General features: G+C 42.7%; 1 protein-coding gene across 1 annotated transcript in view; it reads right to left on the bottom strand.

The window, feature by feature from the left end:
• Positions 1–25170, bottom strand: part of NFIA (nuclear factor I A) — a 256674-nt gene that overhangs the window by 105162 nt on the left and 126342 nt on the right. The window contains 1 exon segment of the mRNA XM_030494276.1: positions 13711–13776. Coding sequence (XP_030350136.1) covers positions 13711–13776 — 66 coding nt within the window.

Below are 25170 nucleotides of genomic sequence, written 5' to 3'. Positions count from 1 at the left end.
TCAAGATTAACAAAGTAAACGGAAGGGGCAGAGAGGGACCTTCTTAGTCTTTATCCGATTTCATGTGCTCATCCCATGTGTGGCAGATATGGTGGTTCCAGAGGAGGTGCCTCAAGGAACTAAGATGTCAATGGTGGAATGTCTCACTCCAAGAGGCTGCCTTTGGCAACTTAAGACATACTTCTGATATAAAGGTGAAGACCTGAGATGAATCTCTTGCTAGAGGCTGGGTTTGCCAGCTAAGACTATGCAGCCTTCTCTCTATGGTAGAAGACTTGGCTCCCTAGGCCCTCTTGTCTCCAGAAATCAGTCTTGTGTGGCATTGTGTGATACACAGGGGTGCAAAAATATGGCAGTAGATCCCCTATGTCAGATGCCTTATCTGTGTGTATTATTTAAGACAGTCTGAAGATACTACAGGGGCCATGGCTTCATATTCCGGACCATGCTTAGCAGCCTGGTCCACCTGCCCTGTGACAGCCATCAGGCTTGTTCTAACAGCACTCTGCATGTAAATCATGAGACTTTGTGCTGTGACTGACTTCACATGAAGACCTGTTGCTGATGAGTGGCAGTCGAGCAAAAAAAATGCCAATGGAAAAGGAATTCCACTCATGAGGACCTTCACATTAAACTAAAGCAACTCAGGTAAAAAGGAAAGCCATCCATTATGGTTTATAATGCATAAACATCCATTTCATCTCTGTTTCTTCTTTGCCTGCATTACTGAGATACAGAAATAAAAGGAAAAATAATGACGGATGGATTTTGGAAGCCTCAGAGTTCAACTCAGGATGGATGTGATCCCAACATTTCAGATTCTTATCTCCTCGTAATTGGAATAGCTGACCCTCTCTTGTCTGCAAAATTAGGCAAGGCATCCTGTGAGAATGGGCTCTTGTTCACAGCAGTTTAGTCCCCAGACACATGAAAGAATGAAAACAAGAAATGGAACAGAACATTTTTACTTTTGAGTAATGGCTTCATTTGGGCAGTTTAGAACAAAACTTCACTGGACGAGTTGAGGAGGAAGTTCTTGCTGCCAGTATGCCCATCCCTAGACACATTCTTGCACAGAGCACATAAACACTTCTCTAAAATGATAATTTATCTGAGAAACTCCCATTTTGTAGAAGTCAAGAGAAAAACAGAAAGGGAAGAAAGTACATGTGGGCAGCAGATGCAACTGTCCACTCTTCTACCCCAAAAAAAGCATACAACTAAGTCAATGTGCCCTGCTTGATCCACCTTTGCCCTTGCAGCAGAGTCTTTCTTTGCCTACTCTGGCTTTTCAGGATGAGCAGGAGAAGGGTGGGTGACTTCCTCTAGCAGCAGAATCTCAGGTCCACAGCAATTACAGCATTAACCTGAAACATCTTGTGTTTTAGAGCTCCTTGAGGTTCAACAAATTCCCCAAAGACCCAGTAGCTCCACTGATTATAGAGGAAGAGTGAGGATTTTAGATTCATAGCCGGTGTCTTGTTTTAATGCCTAATGTTAGGTGGGATGAAGTCCAAGCCTTAGTCTATATACCACGTTAGCCTAGACCTGAAAGAAAATTTGCTTTCCTCCCCATATCTTGCCACAGGCAATCTCTCCTGACATGCCATGCTTCTTTACCCTTACATTTATATCTGGCTATTTTTGTTTGTTTCAATTCAGAAGACTGTAAACCACAAGGATTGCTGAGTTATCCTTGCGTCCCTGTCCTTCATCTGGTTCATTTACAGGAGGGGATAATGATCTGTCACCAAGGTAAATTCACTACCCGGCAGATAATGCCACAGTGTTTCTGCTGCCCATTTCACAGTAAGACATTCTTTTTCAATGATGTTGCATCTCTGTTCTCGTGGGAACAGTTTACGGCTGACATAGCAATAGTAGTAATAACAACTTACATTTATATTGTACACAGGATGATCTTCACTTCTCTTTCCTAATAGTGGACGACTCCCAGTCCTACTGCAAATGCATCTTTCATGTCCATGCGAGGCAGAAATCTGGATTCACCAATACTGGGCTGCCTCATTCCTTAGCTCTTTGCTCAAGCTGTCATATCCTTTTCATCCCTTTTATTATTGCTTTAAATTAAGCTCTGGGCCATTACCATGGCACTGCTCTAAGCCTTCCCTTCCCCAAATCTGTGGGGTTCCCCTACTGCCTCAAAACCATAGCCATCAAGCTGCCCTCCATCCTCTCCTGCTTCCCACCTCTTCCTTTCCTCCTGCAGCTCAAGCTACGGCATGCTCCGCTGTACGATAAAATTGGCTCCCCTCTGCATGGCGTGGGGGATGCGGATAGCTCTCTGCATTCTGCTATTGGAAACTTCCTGAAAGCAAATTCCCTGATTTTTAAGGACTCTGAGGTATACAGCATGTGGGAAAATTGCAGGGGTCCCGCACTGCAAAGCTGGTCAGGTGGGGACACCCTCCAAACACCAGCAGGTTTTCAGATGGGGATGCAGCTGTCAAAGAGCCTTCTGTTACAGGTAAGATTTTAAGGGTAAGTAGAAAAATAACAGGGACAGAGGTCTAGATACCCTGTGAGCGAGTGTTACAAGCTACATAACTATTCCTCCCTTACCATCCCCAGAGAAGAAAGGCCAGCAAACAGTGTGACCCACTATGGTCTGGAAGATGGTGCTGATTGATTGACATCCTTGTGCCTGGCTGGTAGGGGACTGCCGGCCCGTGTCCTGGCTCACCCGGTGACAGTGGTGAGGCACTGGGTGAATGACCATCCCTGGCAGTGCTCAAGGCCAGGTTGGACACAGGGGCTTGGAGCAACCTGCTCTAGTGGAAGGTGTCCCTGTCCGTGGCAGGGGTTGGAGCTGGATAAGCTTAAAGGTCCCTTCCAACACAAACCAGTCTGGGACTCTATGATTCTCCTGCTGTCATGCAGCGCTGCAGTGGGTGGACACTGCAGAGAGGGACACTGCTGGGGAGTGACATGGCAGTGAGCCCATGGGAGGGCACACCACGGTCACGGGTTGGGGTGCCAGCCATGTGTTCTGTAAAGGCCATAGGGAGAGAAGAGATATATTTGGATCCCCTGTAGCAGTCCCATCATTTCTTGTGCCTCCTGTGTGAGGAGCGAGGTGCTGGCTTCTCATCCCAGAGTGCGGCTTGCAGCAGGTCCCCTCGCTTCAAGGAGAGTGAGGAAGGGTGGGAGGTAATGATTAGAGGCACTCTAAAATGATTGCATTAATTCAATCTTATGAAATGGAAAACAATGGCAGTGTGTAATAATAAAACCCCACTATAACCATGTACATCTCTTGTTTACTAGCAAGTGCTTCACTGACTACAGATTTACTCCGTGGCACAGCTGGAAACTTTTCTCCTTTAAATTTAATCAGCCTTTTTTTTTTTTTTCTTTCTTTTTCTTTTTTTCTTTCTTTTTTTTTTTCCTTTTCAGAGAAAAATACCAGCTATCAGATGTGTGTTTCCCATCCACTCCTAAGACTCCTCAGTGCAGTGCCTGGAGGTGATAGTGTGAACTCACTCAAGAATGTGAAGGCATTTTATAAATCATTTGGTTTCAGCAGGAGGGGGAGAAAGAGAGAAGGCAGAGGGATGATATAGTTTACAGCACATACTCAGCAGTAACTCCCAACTGTCAAACTTCAGCATTTTCTTCAGTTGCAACAGTGGTTAACAAAAAAATGTTCAGACAGCAGACGTGAAACGCACAGTGTAAGCAGCACATTTAATCAACCAGCACCTTTCCACCACCCCACCACCAAAATCTATCCGGACACTACCACAGCCCATTAAAAAAGTTGTATAAGTGAAGACAGGGCACTGAGGGGACAAAAAGGAGCAGAAAGAAATAACATGAACTGCTGTAAACAACTTGCAGTGCCCTTTGTGTGCCAGATAACAATGGCAGAGCTGAAGGAGTGTGTTTACAAGCGTGGCTCACCCGCCTCACCTTCCTCCTGCCCCCTTTTGCCACAGCACTCCTGGGAAAATATTTGCAAACCATTGCAAATAAAAGTCTCCTTCTCACTTTCCAAGAAACGGATCTGGTACTTTTCCATTTCACTCACACTACGGCCAGGCTTCCAAGGGGATTTTATTCTCACAGCTCTGTGAGTCTCACCCTAAACTGGCTTTCCATTTCCTATCTGGCAACTTCTGCCATTAAAAAGTAGTACCTGCAACTAAGAATTAGTATCTATAGAAGTGATGAGGCTTTTTCTGGGAGTCTGGTATCAGCAAGCTGTCCTCCCTTGACAACAGCAACAGTCCAGCATACAGGAGCTGAGCATTGCTCTTTATGTGCACTTCTGTGTTCATGTACACAACTTCAGACTTAAAAAATTAAGGCTACTTGGAAAGCACCTGATTAGCCCATGAATCTGCACAACATGCAGCTGCAGAATCATGGAATCCCAGAATGATTTGAGTTTCCCAGGCTGAAAGTTAAAAAACACAGCACTGCACCAGCTACTAAGAAGGAGAAAAATGACTGCCATAGCTGAACCCAGGACAGTTGGAAGGGACCGTAAAGCTCATCCAGTTCCAACCCCCTGCCACGGGCAGGGACACCTTCCACTAGAGCAGGTTGCTCCAAGCCCCTGTGTCCAGCCTGACCTTGAACACTGCCAGGGATGGGGCAGCCACAATACATAGATTTTTTTCCTAAGTGTGCAAACCAACTATAAATATGAAGGTTAGAATCCATGTGAGGGAAAATCACCTTCTACCTGTAAACTCAGGTATGATTCATCCAGGCACTACACCACATGCAGAAACCAGAGGAAGGTGTGAAATAACAATATACATTTTCATAGTATACATACGTATTTGGAAAGGCCTAGAGTCAACAGAGTACCTCCTGTGTCGGTCAGGAAGTCAGAACAAAAGAACACGTGAGAATGCACGATCCCTTATCGCAGCTCTCGGCAGTGGCCCCGCGCTACCCTCCGACATTCTCATCCAAACCACAGAATCCCAGACTGGTTTGGGTTAGAAGGGACCTTAAAGCTCATCCAGCTCCAACCCCGTGCCACGGGCAGGGACACCTTCCACTAGAGCAGGTTGCTCCAAGCCCCTGTGTCCAACCTGGCCTTGAACACTGCCAGGGATGGGGCAGCCACAGCTTCTCTGGGCACCCTGCGCCAGCACCTCAGCACCCTCACAGGGAAGAACTTCTTCCCAATGTCTACTCTAAATCTCCCCTCTGGCAGGTTTAAAACTATTCCCCCTTATCCTACCACTACAATGAACCAAGCTCTGCCTGAAGCAGCAAAGGGTTAGGTGCTGACGGCCTTGGATATGGTGGAGGATAAGTGTGTAAATAGGAGTAAAAATACAGTTTGCCCTGAAGCACCAGGCTGGCATCTTGGGGGACCTCTGATGCTCTGGGTGGACTTGCTGAGCAGAGGAAAGACGCTCCCCCTTGGCTGCCGGGGCCGAGCAGCCTGCCGTCAGTCCCTTCTGTCCCCTGCAGCTTGCACAGCGAAAGCCAGCGCTCCTCTGCAGGGCACAGCTCCCAGCACTCACTTTTAACTTCCAGCGGCCTGACCACAGAGGGCTAAATTTTGGCCAGGCAGCACTTCCAATCGCAAGAGAGTTTGCTGTTGCGATGTCTGAGTGGAGAGCTCCCACTCACTTCAACAGCCGACTGGCACTGCTGCAAAGAGGCGCTACCTAAATAGATGTGAAGTAATGAATACTTGGGATAAGCGACTGATTTCAGAGTGTGCTTTTATCCACAGGCCCTGTATTTATAGTTCAACCCTTTTCAATTAATAAGCACACCCTAAAAGAATTAAACTACTAATTATCACATTTTCCCATGGTTCACAGAACTTTCATCAGATCTAGTAAATGAAATCACGAGTTCAGCAGAAGAAGCTTTACTGCGCCAAATTATGTCAAGGGTATATCATGGTGATAATAAAAGATCACTTGGTTGGAAGCCTAACCTAGAAGGTTGGGGAGGCGTAAAAAGTTCACATTTTGGATCATGCTGCTCTGGTGTGGGCGTTCTGTGGGTTTTTTTCTTGGTTATTGTGGAAGGCAATTTTCCTGCAAGTCAATTTTTCCCTTTGTCTTACATTACAGGCATTAGGAAATTCTTACATCGAAAGACAAATAGATAGGTTGGGGGTTTTGTTTTGCAAGTTAGGCCTTGGCATCACATTCTCTTCCCACTAATAAACTCCCCTCTCTACTGGACAGCAAATTAAAATGATGCCCATACCACAAATAAACTTCCATCCCTAAGTGCCCAGCTTCTTGGTGGGCATTCCAAAGCATCCTTCAGCCTGTGGTCTGCTCCGGCGGTAGCAATTACTCTGATGTAACTCAGCTCTCAGATGTTAATTAAAAAGCAAGTCTCTCAAGAAGACATACAAAATCCCCCCCTGGTTGTAGAGAAAACTGGAGCGTGCTCATGGCTCCAGCCACCCTTCCCAGGACCCCAGGAGTTCTGGTTCAAATAAGCACTGAGACACCTCTCAACACACAAGGCACAGGAGCTTCCAAGGAGGGGGCTCCCAGCCAACCCGTTTCCAAGCTGCCCTGTAGATGGCCCTTCCTGTTATCTCATGGATAAATATATGCTGGAAGGAATGAAACGGAGCAAGAGAACAAAAAACGTATTTTGAAATGACTTAGAATAATCACAGCTGTATTTATGCACCTTATCCACTGGAAAGGTTCACCGCCTTTTTCCTATACACACATATGGAGAAATAAAAATATATACTCTAGCCACATTTTGATTTCTCCTTTCCTTTTCAACATTCAGTCACTCTGAGCGTAATGAACGTTTCATGTCTTTCAAGCCCTGCTTTGTCATGCTATAAGCATTCATTTCATGCTTTGAATATTTCCTGTCATACTCGCCTTGGATGAGTTTTTTGTGGGAATGCTTTGCTTGTGAAGGTTAATGGTTAGCAGCAGTGAAAACTGAAGTCCTCTGTCAATCCTCAAGTCTCAAACGCTGCGGGTCTCTGGAGAGAAAGGCTCTCCACTTGGCCCCAGCAGAGGCTGCAGAACTGACCCTGATTGATGACCGTGTATCTCACCCGACTGACAGTCAACACTCTTCGCTGTTGCCATCACAGGGTCCCCTCAAGAGAGTGCCAGCTACTGATAAGCAGGCTAAATCCTGAGCTAGCAGAGGACCTGCGAAATCCTGGAAATGGTGTAACTGTGCCTCACAATCTGGGACACAAAAACATTTGACTTTGAGCGCGAATCTCAATGAAAATATGGTAAAATACAGAAAAAAATGGTGTTTTCTTCCCTAATTATTCAGATGCTTCTTTGTGACAGTCATAAAACTGGCTGGGAAATACAGCTGGATGCTGCAAAGTTTCAGATCTAGACTACTATGGTTAAAAAACTGTATTTCTAGTTCTTGTTGGGATGTATCTGTATTGAAATGAGATGAAAAAAATGCAAGACTAAATCACACTTAAGTTAAATTTATAACCAGACGTATCTGCTTTTGTTTCCTTGGGAAATGCTGGCTCTCAGAACTGCCTACATGCACTCTCTTTCAGGGGGTGATGAAGCATAGGTTGGACTCATCAGCCCTTCATCAGCTGATGGGTCCTGTCAAAGTCAACAGCCGATGCTGCCCAGCCCTCAGACCAGCCCTTTCACAGCTCTCCTGCTTGGCCACAGCTTTCAGCCTGGACAAAGTTCCTTAGTGCTGTTCCCGGCAGACAATGCGATCCATAAGGGTGCAAATCTGCTCAGAATTTGGTCCTGGCAAGTTACAAAGGTGCAAACAAGCTGACATTACCAGGAGCTTTGACTTCAGCGCCAGCTATGAGATTCCTTATTGAAAATGCTAAGGGTTTTTTTTTTTTTTCTTAAGGCTTTTTCTGAAGCAAAGTTAATTTTAGATTAGTCCCTCAGGCTGTGATAACTTCTCAGTGTTGCTCTGTAAACAAGAGAGGAGAGTCTTCTTGCATTTATAAGATTCGGATGCAAATGATCCCATGAACAAGAACACTAATAAAAGCTGCCATTATTGTATTACCATGTTTGCAACTCTAACTGATAGAAAACTCCTCTTTAAGGCTTGGTTTTCTGCTGCAAAGGAGGTGCTTCAGGGATGTTCATCATCTGAGATGATGCACTTTCTAACAGTACCAGTTTCAGCATTGTGTGTTCAGAGAACCGCTCATCCCTGTGCACTCCTCAGGTGGGAATTACAGGGTCTATCCAAGGACAATTGACCCTTCAGATACCTCAATTGCTGCTGCACTTGCAAGCACCTCCCTGGTGAGTAAGTGTAAAGCTGGTTGGCATCATGTTCAGTCACAGCTGAGAGAGCCCATGAGGCAGCTGGCCTCCTCCTGAAGTAGCAGAGATGGGAGGTCAGGCATGGCCTGAGGAGAAGGGATGGCCTTGGAAGGCAGAACGTTTCTACTAGTTAAAAATGAATTGGAGATCTCTCAGCTACCTTTTAATTTAAAATGTAGTTGAGAGATGGGGACAACCACAAAGAACAGTTTATATTTTTTGCCCATGTCAGCTTGAGAAGAGGGTTTGAACAGTGAACTCAGCATCTAAGAGGAGTGCCTACCCCTTGGGCCAGGTAGGCACCACTTCCACTGCCTGAAGCTACACCACTGCACGGAACAGGAATGCCAGCTTTTGGGACCAGAAAGAAAACACACAGCAAGGGGCTGGACTCTGCAGCCTGTTAGTTAAGGCAGAGAGGTCTTTCCACAAGCTGCTCTTGCGTTTTACCAGGTTGCACATAGCCCCCTCCTTCTTGCAGCCAAAGCTGCATTATGCCTGCCATGACCAGCCTTGCCTAGAGAAGGAGAAAAGGAAACTTCTCTTTGCATATGTCCCCACTATTGCCTTCTCTTTCTTGAGGACCATCATTTCTTCCTTTATGTTTTTAGGCATGGAAAAGTAAGCATATACTTGAACATTTTTTTTAAGGTTTAATACTCAAGTCCAGCCCTACTTAAGCAAGGAATTCACAGATGATATTTACAAGTCCAGTGTAATTACAGCCGGGTTGAAAAACGAGTTCTGTGAGTTACGGTACATCATTGTTTTTCTTTTTTCCCTTTTTTTTCCCCCTTAATGTTACAAGGAACAATGTGCCTTTCATTTCCTGCAGTGCTGTTAAGGCACTTGCAGCTCAAAGCAGCAAGAATACATTAAAACTAAAAAGCATTTGGTTTGGACATTAAACATTCTTATTTTTGAGATACAGAAACTGCGCGATGAATTTGGCACACGTTTGTGCTCAGCTGTAATGATGAATGCTGTCTTGCCCACTTGAAATGGGAGAATTTACCAACTTCTTAAAAAAGAAGTTGCTCGTCTACAATTAAAGTGGTTCGCTCCCAACTTGGAGTTATCAAATCCCATCAGTGGGGTGTAGGAAATGACACAGCATTCTTCTGCTGCACACAGCACACAGTACACTGCGTGTGTACCTTTACGCTGCAGTTATTAATTCCCCAGTACTACCACATCAAACACAAACATCGCCGGGTGGATGTCTGACATTCATTTATTGACAGCAGCAACCCAGTGCTGTACCACAATTATTAACTCCCTGCCTCTCTCCAGTTAAACTCCTGATGGAGCAGAGCAGGATTTGACTGTTAATAGTCAATAAATCTCTGAAAGCTACAATCACAAATATCCCCACTCTGCAGACAAAAAGACTGAAAAGTTTTCCTACAAAAGTTTAAAATAATCCTACTGACAAAAAAGAAAATCTATCTGATAGCTGTTTCCACGCCTGAAAGTGAGAATTAAAGCCCTAGAGAGAGTCCACGGCAGTGCTGAGCCGGGAATTCAGTTGTTCCTGATCCCCAGGCACGCAGTCACTTCACTACATCAGACTAGCCATTTTGTCATCCTCAGTACACTGAAAACTAGTTTGTTTATAAGAGACACCATCAAACCAGTGCATTTAACAAGCTTTTAAAATCAATAACCTTTTTTTGATTGGATGAATTGCAAAATCACTTTGCGGTGCCAACTGAAATGAAGCTTTTACATACCATTAGGCAACTACAAAAGTGGGGAATTTTCCACACGGGGTGTTCCACCCAGCTGGTCAGAAAAAACCCCTCATCTGAGCAAAATATCAGGACATCGGAACATGCTCCTGCCTTTCAAATGAAGTTGCTGGCCTCTTTCATCATCCCTCATGCAAATTTTCTCACCCACATCACAAACAGACAAATTCTGGGGTTTCTTCATCTCCCCAAGAGGTTCTTTCCCATTCTAACGGACCTGAGAGGCAGCAGCACTGGTTCCATGTTAGCTTTATCCCTGTCCTCGGCCAAGACGTCTGGACCTTGAACCATGCATGCATGAACAGGTCCTGTCTCACCTCCATATTTGCTTTTCATGACCATCACTCTGGATACCTCTCTCTTGAAAAAGATATTCAATGCTTAATATTTGTATAAATTTTTGCAGTAGTGATCAGGAAAGTGACTGCCTGGAAACTATTCTGGCTCAACGAAGGCTGATGAACAGGCTAGAGTTGGTGTTAAAGCCACCCGTGAGAGCAGATGTCACCATCTTCTCTCCCTGCAATGACTCTCCACCAGAAAATGCAACTGTAAAGCTCACTAGAAAAAAGGAGGGGCCTTCAGAAAGAAAAGCTTTTTTTCCCATGAACTTCACTTTAATGAAGGTTAGACATACAGGCTTCCCAAAATAACACATACAATTTAGAATGATAAATTAAAATCTATAGTTGGAGGCCTTCTTTTCCAGGGCTGTATAGTTGACCCTTTCGAACTTACATTACTCAAGGTATGCAAAATATATGTGTATAATAAATAGCTCTAGAATTTATGGAGTGGAACAGAAAGGATATTAACAGGCAAGTAGAGAGGCTGTATAACCCTCACAAGGCCTTTAAAGATTTATTATTTCAAAATGAAGGAATGCATGCATGTAAAAGGTAGTACTTAATCGATACACTCCTTTGTGCCTTCCACAAACACATGCAAAATGATTCCAAATCTGCCCTCAATCTGGTCATTCCACTGTCAGCATCAGTGGGAATAAGATTATGCACAATACTATTTTTCTTTCATTTAAAAAAACCCTCCTCCTCTCTGTGTGGGCTCATTCCCACTCTCAGTAAAATCAATTACAAGACTCCCATTGACTCCAGAGGGATTTGGATCAGGCCCTGTGGAAGTGGGTCTACAGCAAGTGTAGAACAACGCAGTTAATATGATTTATTGTGTCCGTTCCTGTGCGTGCAGTTTTTCATTTTCTAAAGCCTGCAGTTTTGCTTTCATCCTCACGTTCAGTAGATAAGAGCTGCAGATCTGTGTTGATCTACACACTGGGTACACTGCGAGCTGGGGGGCTCTGTGTGCTGAGAATGAGCTCAGCGTCTGCCCAGGGGCAGCAACCCCTTTAGGGCCAACAGACTGTGTTAGAGGCATTTGTAAAGGAAAATCTCCCACACAGGCACTGCAAAAGGTGCGGAATCGGTTGGGAGGGTTCTGCTGTGGTGGGGAAAAATACCCTTTAGTAAAAGAGAAAAAGAAAAATCCTTTTCCTGTTTATCAAAAAAATAAAAAGTACCTTTTGCAGGTCACCAGTAAAGTTCCAAGAATTCACTAAAAGCTTGTTTTACAAGGAAGACTCAGGCTCCGAATCAGAGAGATTTCATTTCACTAAGCTCTTACAGATTTTACATTATTAAACACTGACATTGCTGCTTTTTGGGGCGGTTGTTGAGTAACAGGCTTTCTTAAGACTAAGAATCTGCAGGGTAAGAAGAACTGTGGTTTAATAGCTGTGAAAGAGTATTATCTAAATACGAAATAACAACATGCTCGGTGCCTAATACTTTCTAAATTAAAATATGATTTAATAAACATAGGCAACATATTCCCTACCATAAAAAAAAAACTATAGCAGAATTGGCAGAACAAAAATCACAGTTTAGCCAGTTCTTCTCTTAACCTCGCAATCCTTTGGCTACAAATTAGAATTTCTGTGAACAGGATTGATAAAGGAAATGAGGCACTGTCGATCAGAGACAGCAGAAATGTTTTAAGATGGTATGTTTAGAGATGAGCAGCACAAAATCTATCAAAATATGAAACCTTTCATATTTCAATGGCAGGAAAATACAGGAATCCCAAAAGCCAAAATCTTACCAGCCCAATCAGCCCTATGTTCTATGCCCTATGATATGTGATGGTATTTTAAATGTTTTTATGTACCTAAACCTCTTTTTCTTCCCTTAATTCTATCTGCTGTTTAAACCCTGATCCAAATGCAGTCCGGATGTGAACGCAGCCCTACAACCTCACTCCCACTTGCAGCTTGTTTGGTTGCTAATAAAGTTCCCAAAATACGCCCTAAGCACAGACACAGTTGTAGGGATTTGAGGCAAAAGCAGTTAGATATTCTGTGAAAGGGCAATCACAGTTGTGCTATTATAGATACAATATTTCTACATGAGACGGTGATAGGTTTTGGAGACATAAACCCTTCACACAAATTCTTTCCCGTGTAGGCACAGTGGATGCCAGTACAGTGGATGCCCCATCTACATTTAGGTCTTACTAAAAGAAAATCTGGTTATGTACAAAAAGAGTCAAGAGAAACTATTAATCATCATCACTTTCACTTTGGGAGACATTATTTCTAAGTCCTAAGCACAAGTAGTAAAACAAAACTCAGTTGCCAATGGGGCAACAAAAATTGTTGAGGTCTACCTTACTTAAACATGAAAAGAGAAGCTGTTCCCTTCCTTACACACGTACTTATTCTTTCACATACAGTCTCTACAGAAATTATGGAAAGATGTTTCTTCAGGCTCCTTTACAAAGCAAGCCATTGGTTCAGTAGAAGCCATTGCTTCCACTTCAAAGAATATTAATGTTCCCAAAAGCCACAGTCCTGCTGCTACTTCCAAATAAATTCACACTGCTGCCACCTGAAACAACGGTATTGAGAATACATAGAGGAGAAGGCGCAACAAGCGCTACTTGAGCCTCCCTGACTTGCTCACCCGTAGTATCTACAACCTTTACAGAACACCGATGACAAAACAGAGGCAACGCCGTCAACACCAGTATCAGTCCTGCAGTGGTACCTGCCTGAGCAGCTGGGATGCTTATGGGTGTGCAGTCCTGCCCTGAAACCACAATGTTTGGGAGAGTGGCTGCTCTGTTTTGTTTAGCAGATTTTTGCCGTAGAGAATGGGTCTGCAGCAACATATTTCAAAGCAACCATTTTGTTTGGCGGGACTGTCTGAGATCCTGTGCTCTAAAATGATGGCTGGCCACATACCGAAAGTTAGGTACTTGAGTGTGTCATGTGAGAGCATCAATAAACAAAATGAAGTTAAAAGCACATAGATAAAAATGAAAACGATGAAGCACACGCCCCTAGGGGGTCATGACTCACGGCCCAGGGATTGAAAGCCTTTGCTATGGAGGAATAAGGATAAGGGTTGCATACAGCAGGCTCTTTAATGGCATCTCCCTAATTAAAATTATTTTAAAAGGGAAAAAAATGTCTCTCTCCAGAACTAAATGCTACCTTAGGTTAGTGAAACAGTAGCATTATAACTAAGAGGAGAGTACACAACCTATCTGTGGCTATCCCATGCCAATTATTCTGAATAATCTTTTTCTATTAGACATAGGAAAAAAAAATCTTTAGAAATATGGGCTGTTTTAATATCCCAAAGCAGGAGCAGCAGGTAAGAACTTACCATTTTCTGGCTGGTCCTTAATATCAGCTTCACTTGGCTGGCTGGGACTTTCAGATTGACTTGAATCTGAAAAACATAAAATACAGCCAAAAATTACAGGGTCTGCTGTGGAAAATAGATCAGAGGCGCCAGACTTCCTCAAAAGGCTGAGAGTACAAACTAAGGACAGGAGTGTTGCACTAGGACATGATAATGCAAAAGTCCCGTGCCCAGGTAATATTTTGCTAGCCAAAAAAAAAAAGGGAATCTTGTTTACGGCACTACACAGAGTGCTTGGGGTGTGTGTTAGCATAAATTAAGCTTTGAGAATCCTTCTTTTTAAAGAAGGCATATTTAAACTACTCTCCTACATGTTTTTTCGAATGCAGCCTCTCTGTTGTATACAAACCAGAGCCTTAATCCAACACATAGTAAAGTCTCAAAACATATTTTCAAGCAGGCATATAAAGGTAACTAAGCAACACTACAGAGAAGTGGAGATTGTTGTCTATGCATTTTCTGGAACAAAAATCTGCCAAACTGATAGAAGAGCTGATTTTAGTCATACTTTCACAGTGCTGACAGTGCTACGTACGGCATGGCCGCTGAGTCGCAGCGGTACAAATGAGACTAAGATCCCGGATGAACTGCTTTAGGACCGGCGTAAATCCTGTGTCCTGCAAACTCCCAGCTAACACTCGCCAAGGAACACAATTTATTTGCCTAAAATAATAAACTGACCTATAAAGGGATGGGTGTAAATAGGAGTGGTTTGCATTTTTTACACATTATTAACTCTACTTTCTGCGAAGATGGTCGCTCTTTGGTTCAAAAATTAATCTTAGGTGAAGCTTTAGTCAAATAGTGTTTTCCTTCTGAATTATTTCTATCCCTATGAATTGGGAAAAAAGGTGCCTTTACCTGTGTGAAAAAATATATAAAAATAATCCCCCAAATTACTGTTTTCACAATTAATACAATCAGAAAAAGATTCTTTTTCTTCCCCTACAAATTGTTCCGGAATTTATGGATCCCATAAAAAGTTTTCACTGTGAAACAAAACTTAGGAACGAAACCACTTGCTACTGCACCAAAAGCACCCCCCAACTGTGGCAAACCTATTTTCTGATTTCACCTTGACTTTGCAGAGTTTGGAATTAGCTGTCTGAAATTTGACCACATTTCAGTGAGAAGTCAATGCAAGATCAAAAGGTCATGACACCTAACTGTGATTAAATTGAAAATCTTACTTCTATTGCAAGACTGATAACACCACCCCTTCTTTTTCTTTGAGGTATTAATAGTGCTGGGAGAAGCAGTACTACTAGTGACCTTGGGTCAAGCAATGCTAATTTATTGCTTTAAAAAGGTTCCTTGCTTTTAAGCAAATGAAGATTTTAATTACCACAGAGCACTATAAAGAAAATGCCTATTTTAAATATTCAGATTTTTTTTTACCTGCTGACTGTATGCATTAGGTATCATTCAGAAGCTTAGAGGACAATCTCGTATAAATTAAAAGCCACAGGTAAAAAAAAGTGCTCACAAAACAAATTCTGATGAAATTTCAGAATAGGAACATTCAGAATATTTAGCAAAGGAAGCTTCAGTCCTGATGCTTCTATTTAAAATCAGTGAAATTGTCCTAAAGAGTGATATGTTTCTCCCTGTGTCCAGAATCCATTTCCTCTCTTTTGTATTTATTATTTTTAATAATTTCTCCAATAAAAGCCAGTGAAAAAAATTATTTTGCAATTTTGTTTTAAATAGTGATCTTCTGAGTTATCTTTGAAGCTCAAATCGGTGACAGCAGATAGACTAATGGGTAACGTGCATAGTGCTGTTATATTCTGGACACTAGATTTTGGCTGGAAGTTTCATGTTTCTGGTACCACAGAGGTAGAAACAAAGGTAAAATATTAGGAATCTAAAATATTCAGTTAACATGCAAAATTGACATTTGATTTCATTTTACATGGCAGGCTCTAGGCTCTTGGTTATTTTTCAAGGTTTCTCCTTTCCTCAAGGCTCAATCAGCATTTGGGCTTAATGTTTAAAGCAGGATCAGAATTCCACAAAGAAATTATATATTTGAAAAAGTTACTGCAGAAATATGGGACTCAAAGGACGTTTTCCTATCGCAACGTGAGTGAATCCAGGGAAGCAGGGAGAGGGACGAGGGCTCCGTGGCGGCTCTCAGCCCCCAGCCTGGCACTGTGGTCCCAGCCCAGCCCTGCAGCCAGTGGGCAGCCCACGGAGCCGGAGCTGCTCCTGGATTTGGAGGAACAAAGTACTTTTGTTTGCGTGGAGCGCTGTTTTCCCAACACCAAAGCCAGTGGCACAAGAGAGACCCTACGGGCCGTAGGACATTTGTTTGCATACTGAATCTTAACTTTCTTCTTTTATTACTCTGGCTACTGCGATAAGGTTTTTCCTGATTCGGTTTCCCTGTAACCCACCCCTTCTGCTGAAATTAAATATTAATTTCTAAAAAAGACAACAAAGGCTTTAAGCACTATTCTTCCTGGACAGGCACGGGGCAATAAAACGCAGGATGAGGTAGAATTAAAACCAATCTACAGCGGTTGTGATCACGGGAGGCTACCGAAAACACATACTGGGCAAGCGTATGCTCAGCATTGTTATGCAAGGTGGCATCTTGTGGAAACCCCAGATAAGAAGACGGAGTTAAGGCACTTAGCCAAAATGTTTATATGCAGAATTTTGCTTCCCTGATTTTATTCAGATGCCGCAGATGATCCGGTACATATAAATGTGCCGCCACATGGTTAAGGGATTGGCAAAATCAGAGCCGTTGTATTTTACAGTCTTGCCTAGGACGAGAGAGTCTTGCTCAGGCTCCACCGCTCGCTCTCTGCTTTTGCAGCACTTGGCAGGAACTCCTGTCGGGGCTTTTTTGTTGCTTTTGCACATGGAAACTTTAAAATTCCACTTTTGGGGATGTGGAGCGGTTTGCGGGCTCGGCTACACCGGGAAGGGGGAATGTGTGTCCTGCTGAGTCAGTCAGCCAAACAGGTGACCGGAGGAATAAATTAATTTTTACCCATACATAATTGATATAAATGGAAGATCGTTTTCATAAGCATTTGCATTAAATCAATAAAATCACTTACTATAGAGCAGTTTAACAATTCATTTGATTTTCTCTTTTCTATATATTTGATAGCCACTCTGCAAAACAGTATACACTTTATGCCTATTTTCTTCAGCAACACCACTGCCTGTTAAATTCTACCACCTGCAATAATTAGAGCCATTGGAAAACATACAAAACAAAATATACAGTAGATGCGAGCCCCTCTTGAATCCACGGCCCCCTGCGGCAACGAGTTTCATTGGTGCCTTAAGCTAAGGCTGGTAGGAAGCCAAAGAATCTGTATATTACAATAAAGTGCATGTTATTAAGGGGAGGATTTAAATGATTTCAGATGGAGTTGGAAATATTATAGTGAGGAACCACTATTAAGATTGCTGATTAAAAAAAATAAAATAAAAATCACCAAGGAATCTAGTTTTATATTTAAGGAAGCTTAACCTTGAATAGCACAATGGGTTTTATTTGGGGGCTTTTTTAGTTAAAGAAAAGTTAGTGGTTGGAATTCTTAACCCTGAAGGAGCCGGAGTTAGTATTGAGTACGTACACTGGAGTTCAGGTTATTGGACAAGAGAAGCTCAAAGGGATCTGCTATCAACTGTAATCATGGGGAAACACGATAAAAAGCACATTGAAGCTATTTTACTTTGTACTTCTAAGCATCAACTATGATTAAGGGATAAAGAAAAAAAAGAAAACAACAACAAAACAGGATAGTTTTTCCAAAGTAGCATTCCCTACTATGTCTCTATTCTCCATTCCTCTTTGAATCTGTTTCTTACGCATACGCTACCCCAGCACAACAGAGGAGGTTACACCCGAGACCCAGGTCTGCCTGACCTCCAAGCGTAAGCAGACAGGGACCTGCAACTCCAGGATGGAAGCTCTGGACTTTTCATTACTCAGTTTTCCCTTTCAGCTGCAGCAGGAGCACAGCCCCAGCCGGGCTGCACGACGGCTGCGTGGAAGCAGAGCTCAGAGAGCTGGAAGGGAGCGCTCCATTGTTTGGAAAGAATAAAACCTTCCCAGGAAAGTCTGGCCTGTGGACAGGACCAATGTCAACAGACTGACAATGTTGTTCTTTTTTGTAGACTGTGACATAGACGGTGAAGAGTTGTTAACACTCATGCACCAAAAAAGCCCGCTTCGAGTGTCATGGCACTTCCCGATGCTGAACCACCTCATGGCTACCTGACCTGGGAGACTCGGGATGATTTCTTGGGCGCTCGCACCTTCTCCACATGCCGTGTTTTCAGGCCTGCGGTGGCAGTGACCTGCAGGGACGGGCCTTATTGTCTGCACAAACTCAATTCATGGCTGTTGAGCCTATTTTTTACCCATGTAAAGCTCTCGCTACCAGCCAGCGTGCTAACTCAGGTGCAGATGCATCTATCCTCCAAACAGTAAAGGTGATCCCTGCATAGTGGAGGAAAAACACTGCTGGTGATGCCAGATGAGCCGGGCTGTGCTGCCGCTGCCCATGCTGAGCCTGCTCCTCTGCAGCTGAATACCACCGGCTCCTTCTCCTCCACGGCCAGCCCAGCACCTCACAACTTCGATTTTCCATTCATATCATGTTTTAGGTGGTGGTGGTGGGGAATATTGTATAATAAACTGACATATTTTATTCAAGTTTCAGAGTCCTATTTGTAATAAAAAATTTATACGGCTGGGTTGTGTTCATGCAATAAATTTTTCATCCATAATTTGGGGCATGGATTCTACCAAAGATTTATACATGTTGAAGAAAAAAAAGAAAAAAGTCTAAATCATGCTCCTTTATATACAGTGTTACGTGGTGAGCTTAAAGGATTTACAAACAGAAACCAGCACCAGGACTGAGGCTCTTTTACACTCGCTTTCCCTTCATTATGCATTATAATATGAGCACATAGGGCTTACTCCATATATGCTACAATTATTATTTACGGCTAGTTTGGTGGCTACTACTATTTCTTTTAAGGAAGGCCTGGCTCTCCGTTTAACTCCAGCCATGGCTTTCAAGTCAACTTTTATAGGGAGTTCAAAGTGCTTCATTATCATACTCCTCACCGTCACACAGGCACATAGCCCTACCAGATTTCCAGTTTTATTTTCTACCCCCCTGTACAGTTCACCCCATCCCTGCTGCTCTCGAATAAGGCTCTGCAGTGGTAAAACCCCTGCGGTGCCAGCCTGGTTGGGTTTGTTTTTTATAAGGCGAGGACTCTTAATTCCTGTACACTGGGAAAGAGATTATCTTTGATAATGGAAATGTAAATCAAAGCTTGCTGTTGTTTATTCCAGACAGACATTTGTGTGTTAAGTCTGTTTATCAGGCAACACTTTGTCTAAGCCAGGAAGTAGTCAGCCTTTGTAACAAGATGTATGCAAATGATTTTCCCGTGAGCCCTTGCCACAAAACTTTTGTGGCAAAAACCCTCCTTGTTACTTCACCAGTAAGACGCTCCTAAGCTACCCCGTAAGTAGACTAGCAACAAAACAGCTAGCTAGACTATGCTGATGAGTTTGAATGAGACCAAAACATGTGCCCACAGTCTGTTGCTCGGTATTGTAAGCAGACTTTGTGTATTACATCTGTTTATCAGGCAACACTCTCTCTGCTGGGGAGGCTTTGTACCAAGGTAGATGCAAACAAAGATCCCCGCAACTCCCAGGCTAACTTTTCTTTGGACGCAGAGATTGCCGATGACTTTCCTCCTCGTAGGGAAGGAGAACGTGAAACTTCACCGAGAGGCTGCGAGACCCTAAAAGCTGTACCAAAAATGGTTTCATTTTAAATCAACTTTCTTTGTTCTCACAAGCCCATAAATGATTTACTGCTATCGTGTGATAGCCTAGAATGTGGGGAATCTGTGTATTCTCATATTTGTTCGTTGATATTACAAACAACTATTTGATTCACTTCTAAATGTTTGTTTCTAAAACAGTTTACAGCCTTTGATTCCCGCTTACTGATTCATTTCTGGAACATTTTCTATTTATTCCTTTGCAGTAGCAAACGTTAATTTTGACTTAATTCAAATTGTCATCAAAGGCTTCCTTAAGAAATCCCACAGCACAGATTTTATTTGTTATAATAAAATATTCTTAAAGTAAACATCATGCAACTGTGGGGTTGTGTTGTGTTTTTTTTTTTTAATTCCAAGAGATACAAAAATCCGTTGCCCAAAGGATTCAAATTGGTTCAGCCCTTTTTCCTAGACAAAATAAACACTTTAGGACTTTACTTGTTTGTATTCTCCTCAGTGGTGCTGTATGCATCACCAGCTAAAAACAAAGAAACTTTTAGCTGCTCAGACAAAATGCAGAAGCTCCCCAAACAACGAAGCGGGGGGGTGGGGAGGCATTCAGAAAGTCTGACAGTCCATTCAATATAGGGATGATGGCCATAATGCATCCAGGGTCCCCTTGCTAATTAAATATGCATTGGCACAGTTTTGATCGATGCAAGCCATGGATCAGATGACACACCTGCAAAATCTTGAGCCCAGAGCTCCCAGGAAAAGGAAAATACAGGCTGTCTCCTTATCTTTGTTTTCAAAGGCTCTCAATTTCTGTGCTTAGATATCTAATTTAATTCTCTCACCCCTCAGCAAACTGGATTAGGAAAGTCAATACTGCCATTGTGCATCGACAGGAACACACAGCTTTCCTTTTATTCAATTTAGCCATGACCTTTAGACAAAGATAATGACAACTGTCTAAAAGTAAGGTAAGGCCTTAAGGAAGACCCTGCAGAGGGGCCCCTCTTGCTTTCCGTGGCTCCTCCACCCGGGAAGAACCCACCAGACATGGAGCCAATTCAGAAAGACGCTTTGTCCCCGGATGGCGATGGCTGGCTTGGCAGAGCAGCACTCGCGAAGGGCTCTGCCCACCCTGAGGAGAGGGGACACCTCGGTGCCGGCACCGGACCCTCCCGAGCCGTGTGCCGAACGTCTCCAGGGGAAGCGTGCGTGCCAACAGCAAGTGCCAACCGAGCTCTTGCACCAAGAGGGATTGTGCCGCCCTATTTTCTCCTGTTTGGGAAACAGGGTAAAACGGGAGGGTCAGGCAAGTGTCGGCGAGGGCATTAATTCCTAATTTCTGGCTCCGATACTTGGGAGGAATTGTAATCCTAGAGCTAAGTGCATGGCGCGGGGAGCCGCACACAACCACGCTTGGCTGCGGCAGGAGGAGGAACCGGCACGCGGATTTTCCTGGAGCTGAGCTGAAGCCAATGGAAATGACATTACTTTCCGATAGGTCTCGCATCAATATTTTTAGCAGCCTTGCTACAGGAGATAGCATCTTCCTAATACATCTGTAAGGGAAGGACAGAGAACATGCTCTAAGCTAACGAACAGCTATCAGGCAATAATCCACTTTGGTACCTACAGATACAAGGTTGTACCTGAATCAGTGATTTAAGCATCTAAAAATTCATATTCATGGAGCAGCCCAGCTCCACAAAGCGTTTTAGCTTCCATGCTGCACAATGCTTGAATCCTGCAGTCGTTTTTTTAGCTGCATTTAAAAATATACTTGGCATTTCTAGCTGTGGACCAATATTTTTCTCATGTCTTTTTATACAGATTTGGAGGGAAAGATATTTGTAATGGAAAAAAAATATGTGCAAAGTTGGATTGCTAAGTTTCTGTAATCTTGGGAAAGGAGGAAAAAAAAGCAGCCTATGTAAGAGCTACAAGAAACCATATGGATCAACAAGAGCTGCCCTCGTATCCCTGGGAAATATAAATTAACCTACATTTCATCATCATAAACCCCAAAATAAAAAATCTAATTAGAGTCTCTACCCTCAGATTCACTTGGAGAAAATTTGCCTATCCCCCTCACCAAATGATTTACAGTCCTTCGCCCCATTTCTTGAGAGCGATTTAAATTTATTGAATCATTTCAATTTTTAGAGAGCTTCCATTTGGATCTGAACGGGCTTCCTAGACATATGCGGTGCTCAGTTATTTAAAATTAATTGCAGTACAATAATTTGAAATTGCTTCACACTATAGGAATCTCAAGTGCTTTGAAATATTTGAACCATTCTATTTAGAAGCCATCAAACTTCTGAGCACAGGCATCCAAGAATTGTTTTAAAAGCCAAAGGGCCGTGCTGATGATCCCAAAGTGCAGGTGAGGCACGGCTCTGGGCATGCTCAGTGCACATGGATCTGGATTTATAGAACAATTCAACAAATTCTGCCCAAATGTCAATCTTTAATTAACAAAAACCATGTCTGTAATAATTTCAAGCCCTTAAAAAATTTCTAAAACTAGAATAGCACTGTTATAAAATAATGGCATACATTAAAACTATTATTACTTCTAATGTATATTTATAGAACATCCTTTTATCCTGGAAATTAAAACATCTTATTAACATTAAACTAAGCTTTACAATACCTCTGTGGGAAAGGTGAGCATAACTATGCCCACTTTATGCAGGGCTGGAGGAGGCACATAGAGGTTAAGTGATTTACCTTCAGAGGCACAGTTACTAAGAGGAGTAAAAAGCACGAGGCTGAGCTCTCGAGCTGCTGCTCTGGATAATAAAGTATCACTCCCACCAATACAGCCATTACAATGGCAACGGCAGCGGCAGTAGCCTTCAACTACATTATGTAGAAAATTACTTGGTAAAGTGGATCCAAAGTCACCTAGAAGGGATATTTCCACTCACTCTCAGCTTCTGTTTCACCTGCCTTTTTTTTAATCCTTATTAGATATTTTAAATCATTTCTCCATTTCTCTCCAGAGCATTTTCTCACTCAGTTTAACAATAACAAAAGTATTTAGGGTGACTAAATAGCTGGTTTTGCAATGCCCGACTTCATGTATAAAGGCAAGCGAGGATGAAACCGTGTAATGAGCAAATCTGGTAGCTTTGGTCAAAGTTGCCAGGTCTGCTTCTATGCAATTTTACACTGGTGAGTAAACCAACATCAGCAAAGCAGGATTATGTCCACCATATGGTGAGACTCCATTGGCGGTAGTACAGTCACCCAATTAATCTCTATCCCCCACCATCCCCTTGTTATTTATTTATTGTGACAAACTCATCCTTATGGGACCCGAGGCAAGGAGCTGCGTATTCCCAGGCTATTCTCATCAGTGCCCGTCCTCATTCTTTATCCGCGCTGCCCAAGCAGTATCTGCCGGTCTGGTACCTCTCCTCTGGCCAAGACGCGCGGTGCTGCAAGGTCACGACCAAGGAGGCTCTCTACATTTTCTGTAGCAGACAGGAATAAAGAATTTTCCAAACCTGCCATCCACCAAAAAGCCAAATAAAACCCACTCCCTGACAATGAGCGCAGCCTTCTTAAACCGCTTTCCAAAGCTCGCCTTCCTAACATCACATGAATAACCTGTTTCTGGAGACCATCCGAGTGTTCATCTATTTCAGGCTGTGCCTCTTGCTAAGGTTGCTCTGCAGCCGGAGCCATTCAAGACTTCCTCAGCCAGCAAAAACAAAGGAAAACCTTCACCAAACCAACAAGCCAGGCAAAAGCCCCGTCCTCCTCCTCCGTTTTCCACCTCTCCCGCTTCTCCTAAAGCACGGGTGTAAAATTTTCCTTTGATTAACCAAAAATTCAAGTAGAACTCTATACACCAAACAGAATAAATACTTAAAAAGAACTAATATCTCAAAGAATTTTGGCCTATTTTCCCTATTCAGGATTACTCTATTTCACAAGGGGAAAACGATGGTGATTGATAGTAAAAATACGTGCGATTACTTAAGGAATAAACAAAAGGTGAACTAATATTCCAAGAGGATTTTGTCAAGAACAGGTTAATACCAAGTTATCTATGGGGCAATGTGAACTACTAATAGTAGTTTAGCTACTATTTTTTACTGTGGATCTACACTAGCAGCCTCGTGTTCACAACTCTCTTTCATTTTGATGTACCTGACACTTTTCCTCCTGGCTCCCATTTCACTCCCTGTTAAGTACGTATTTGGTTGTAGCGGCCAAATTTCCCCTTTTATTTATTTATTTATTTATTTATTTCCTGGCAGATCTCTTCTCCTTGTTCTGTGCACTCTGAGGGGTTCCACGTGGCATGTGAAAAATTTCCATTTCAGGTTTTCTTAAGCTTTATGCGAAATGAAACTGTTGGCAAAAATACACCGATCTATAAAATTATACAGCAGAAAAAGCTGCTCCATAGTTCCCCTTCCTCCCTCCCTCCCTTTTGCCTTTTTTCCCTGAAAATAACTGCAGAAATATTGCCATCAACCCCAAGCCTTTCTCGAGCTGAGAAGTCAGAGGATTTTGCCCACAAAGAATTGCCACTGATTGCCACTCCCTGGATATGTTTCTACTCTCACAATATTGTAGACTGCGAAGAAGAACAGAGAATTACCATAAAAATCAGGACGTGTTTTGTTGCATCAGTATCATGTTGGCATCAACAACATAGACTCGGGCAGAAAAAAAAGCAGCCTTTTGGTAGGCAGCCTACTTGTTCTGTGATTCTGCTGTGTTTGGAAGCCACGCAAGTGGGAGATGAAGTTAAAAGTCCAAGTAACATCCTGCAGGCTCCGTACGGAGCCATCGCACTGAGGTGTAGCAAAACTTACAATCACCATAAATCATGGAGAAATGGAACTGTAGCTACATCTCAAAGGACAGTGGATCACTACAGATCTATGAAAGAGTTGGGCATATATATATATTAGGGCTTATATATATATATTAGGGCATATATAGATATTAGAATCATACCTTGTATATATTGTATATATATATGGTAGGATTCCCCACACACACCTTGAAAAAAATTAGGCTTAATGTGTTGACTCTGAAAACACAACTGAAAATACAACCAAAAACCCATGTTCACTTGGTTCCAGTGCTGCAAAACCAAATTCTGGGGAAGAAAATAAAACCCAGAGAAGTCCAGAGCTCTCAAACCCCATAACTACACTGTGTAGACAAAATTTTAATCAAACTTTTAAAGCCATGGCTATGATCTGATGAACAGACAGCTTGACTTGATTACATTTTTAAGTTTCAGTTTCTATTTCTGTTTTAAGATGAAAAAGATCATAGAGTGTCAGAAATTTGAATACTGAATAGCAAAAGCTCTTGCAGGTTTAGAAAGCATATAGAAAAGCTGGCAAAAGAAAACGCTATTCCATTGCCACCATCTGCTTTCTGGCATATTGAAGAAACTTTACTAACAGCAACATTTTCTTGCATTAGAATATCTGCTAATTAGTTTTGTTGTAAATTTTTTTAGCTTAAATTACCTTTTACACAGAAGGCAAATAGCCAGGTTTTTTGGCTGGCTACACCTTACACCACGTCTGATAACATTTTCACATGAAGTTCAGTTTACCTCCTATTTTTCTATCAAAATCC

The sequence above is a fragment of the Strigops habroptila genome, chromosome 8 (genome assembly GCF_004027225.2).
Source record: "Strigops habroptila isolate Jane chromosome 8, bStrHab1.2.pri, whole genome shotgun sequence".
NCBI lineage: Eukaryota > Metazoa > Chordata > Aves > Psittaciformes > Psittacidae > Strigops > Strigops habroptila.
Note: the sequence above shows the minus strand (reverse complement) of the source record. Positions and strands in the feature narration are given on the sequence as shown.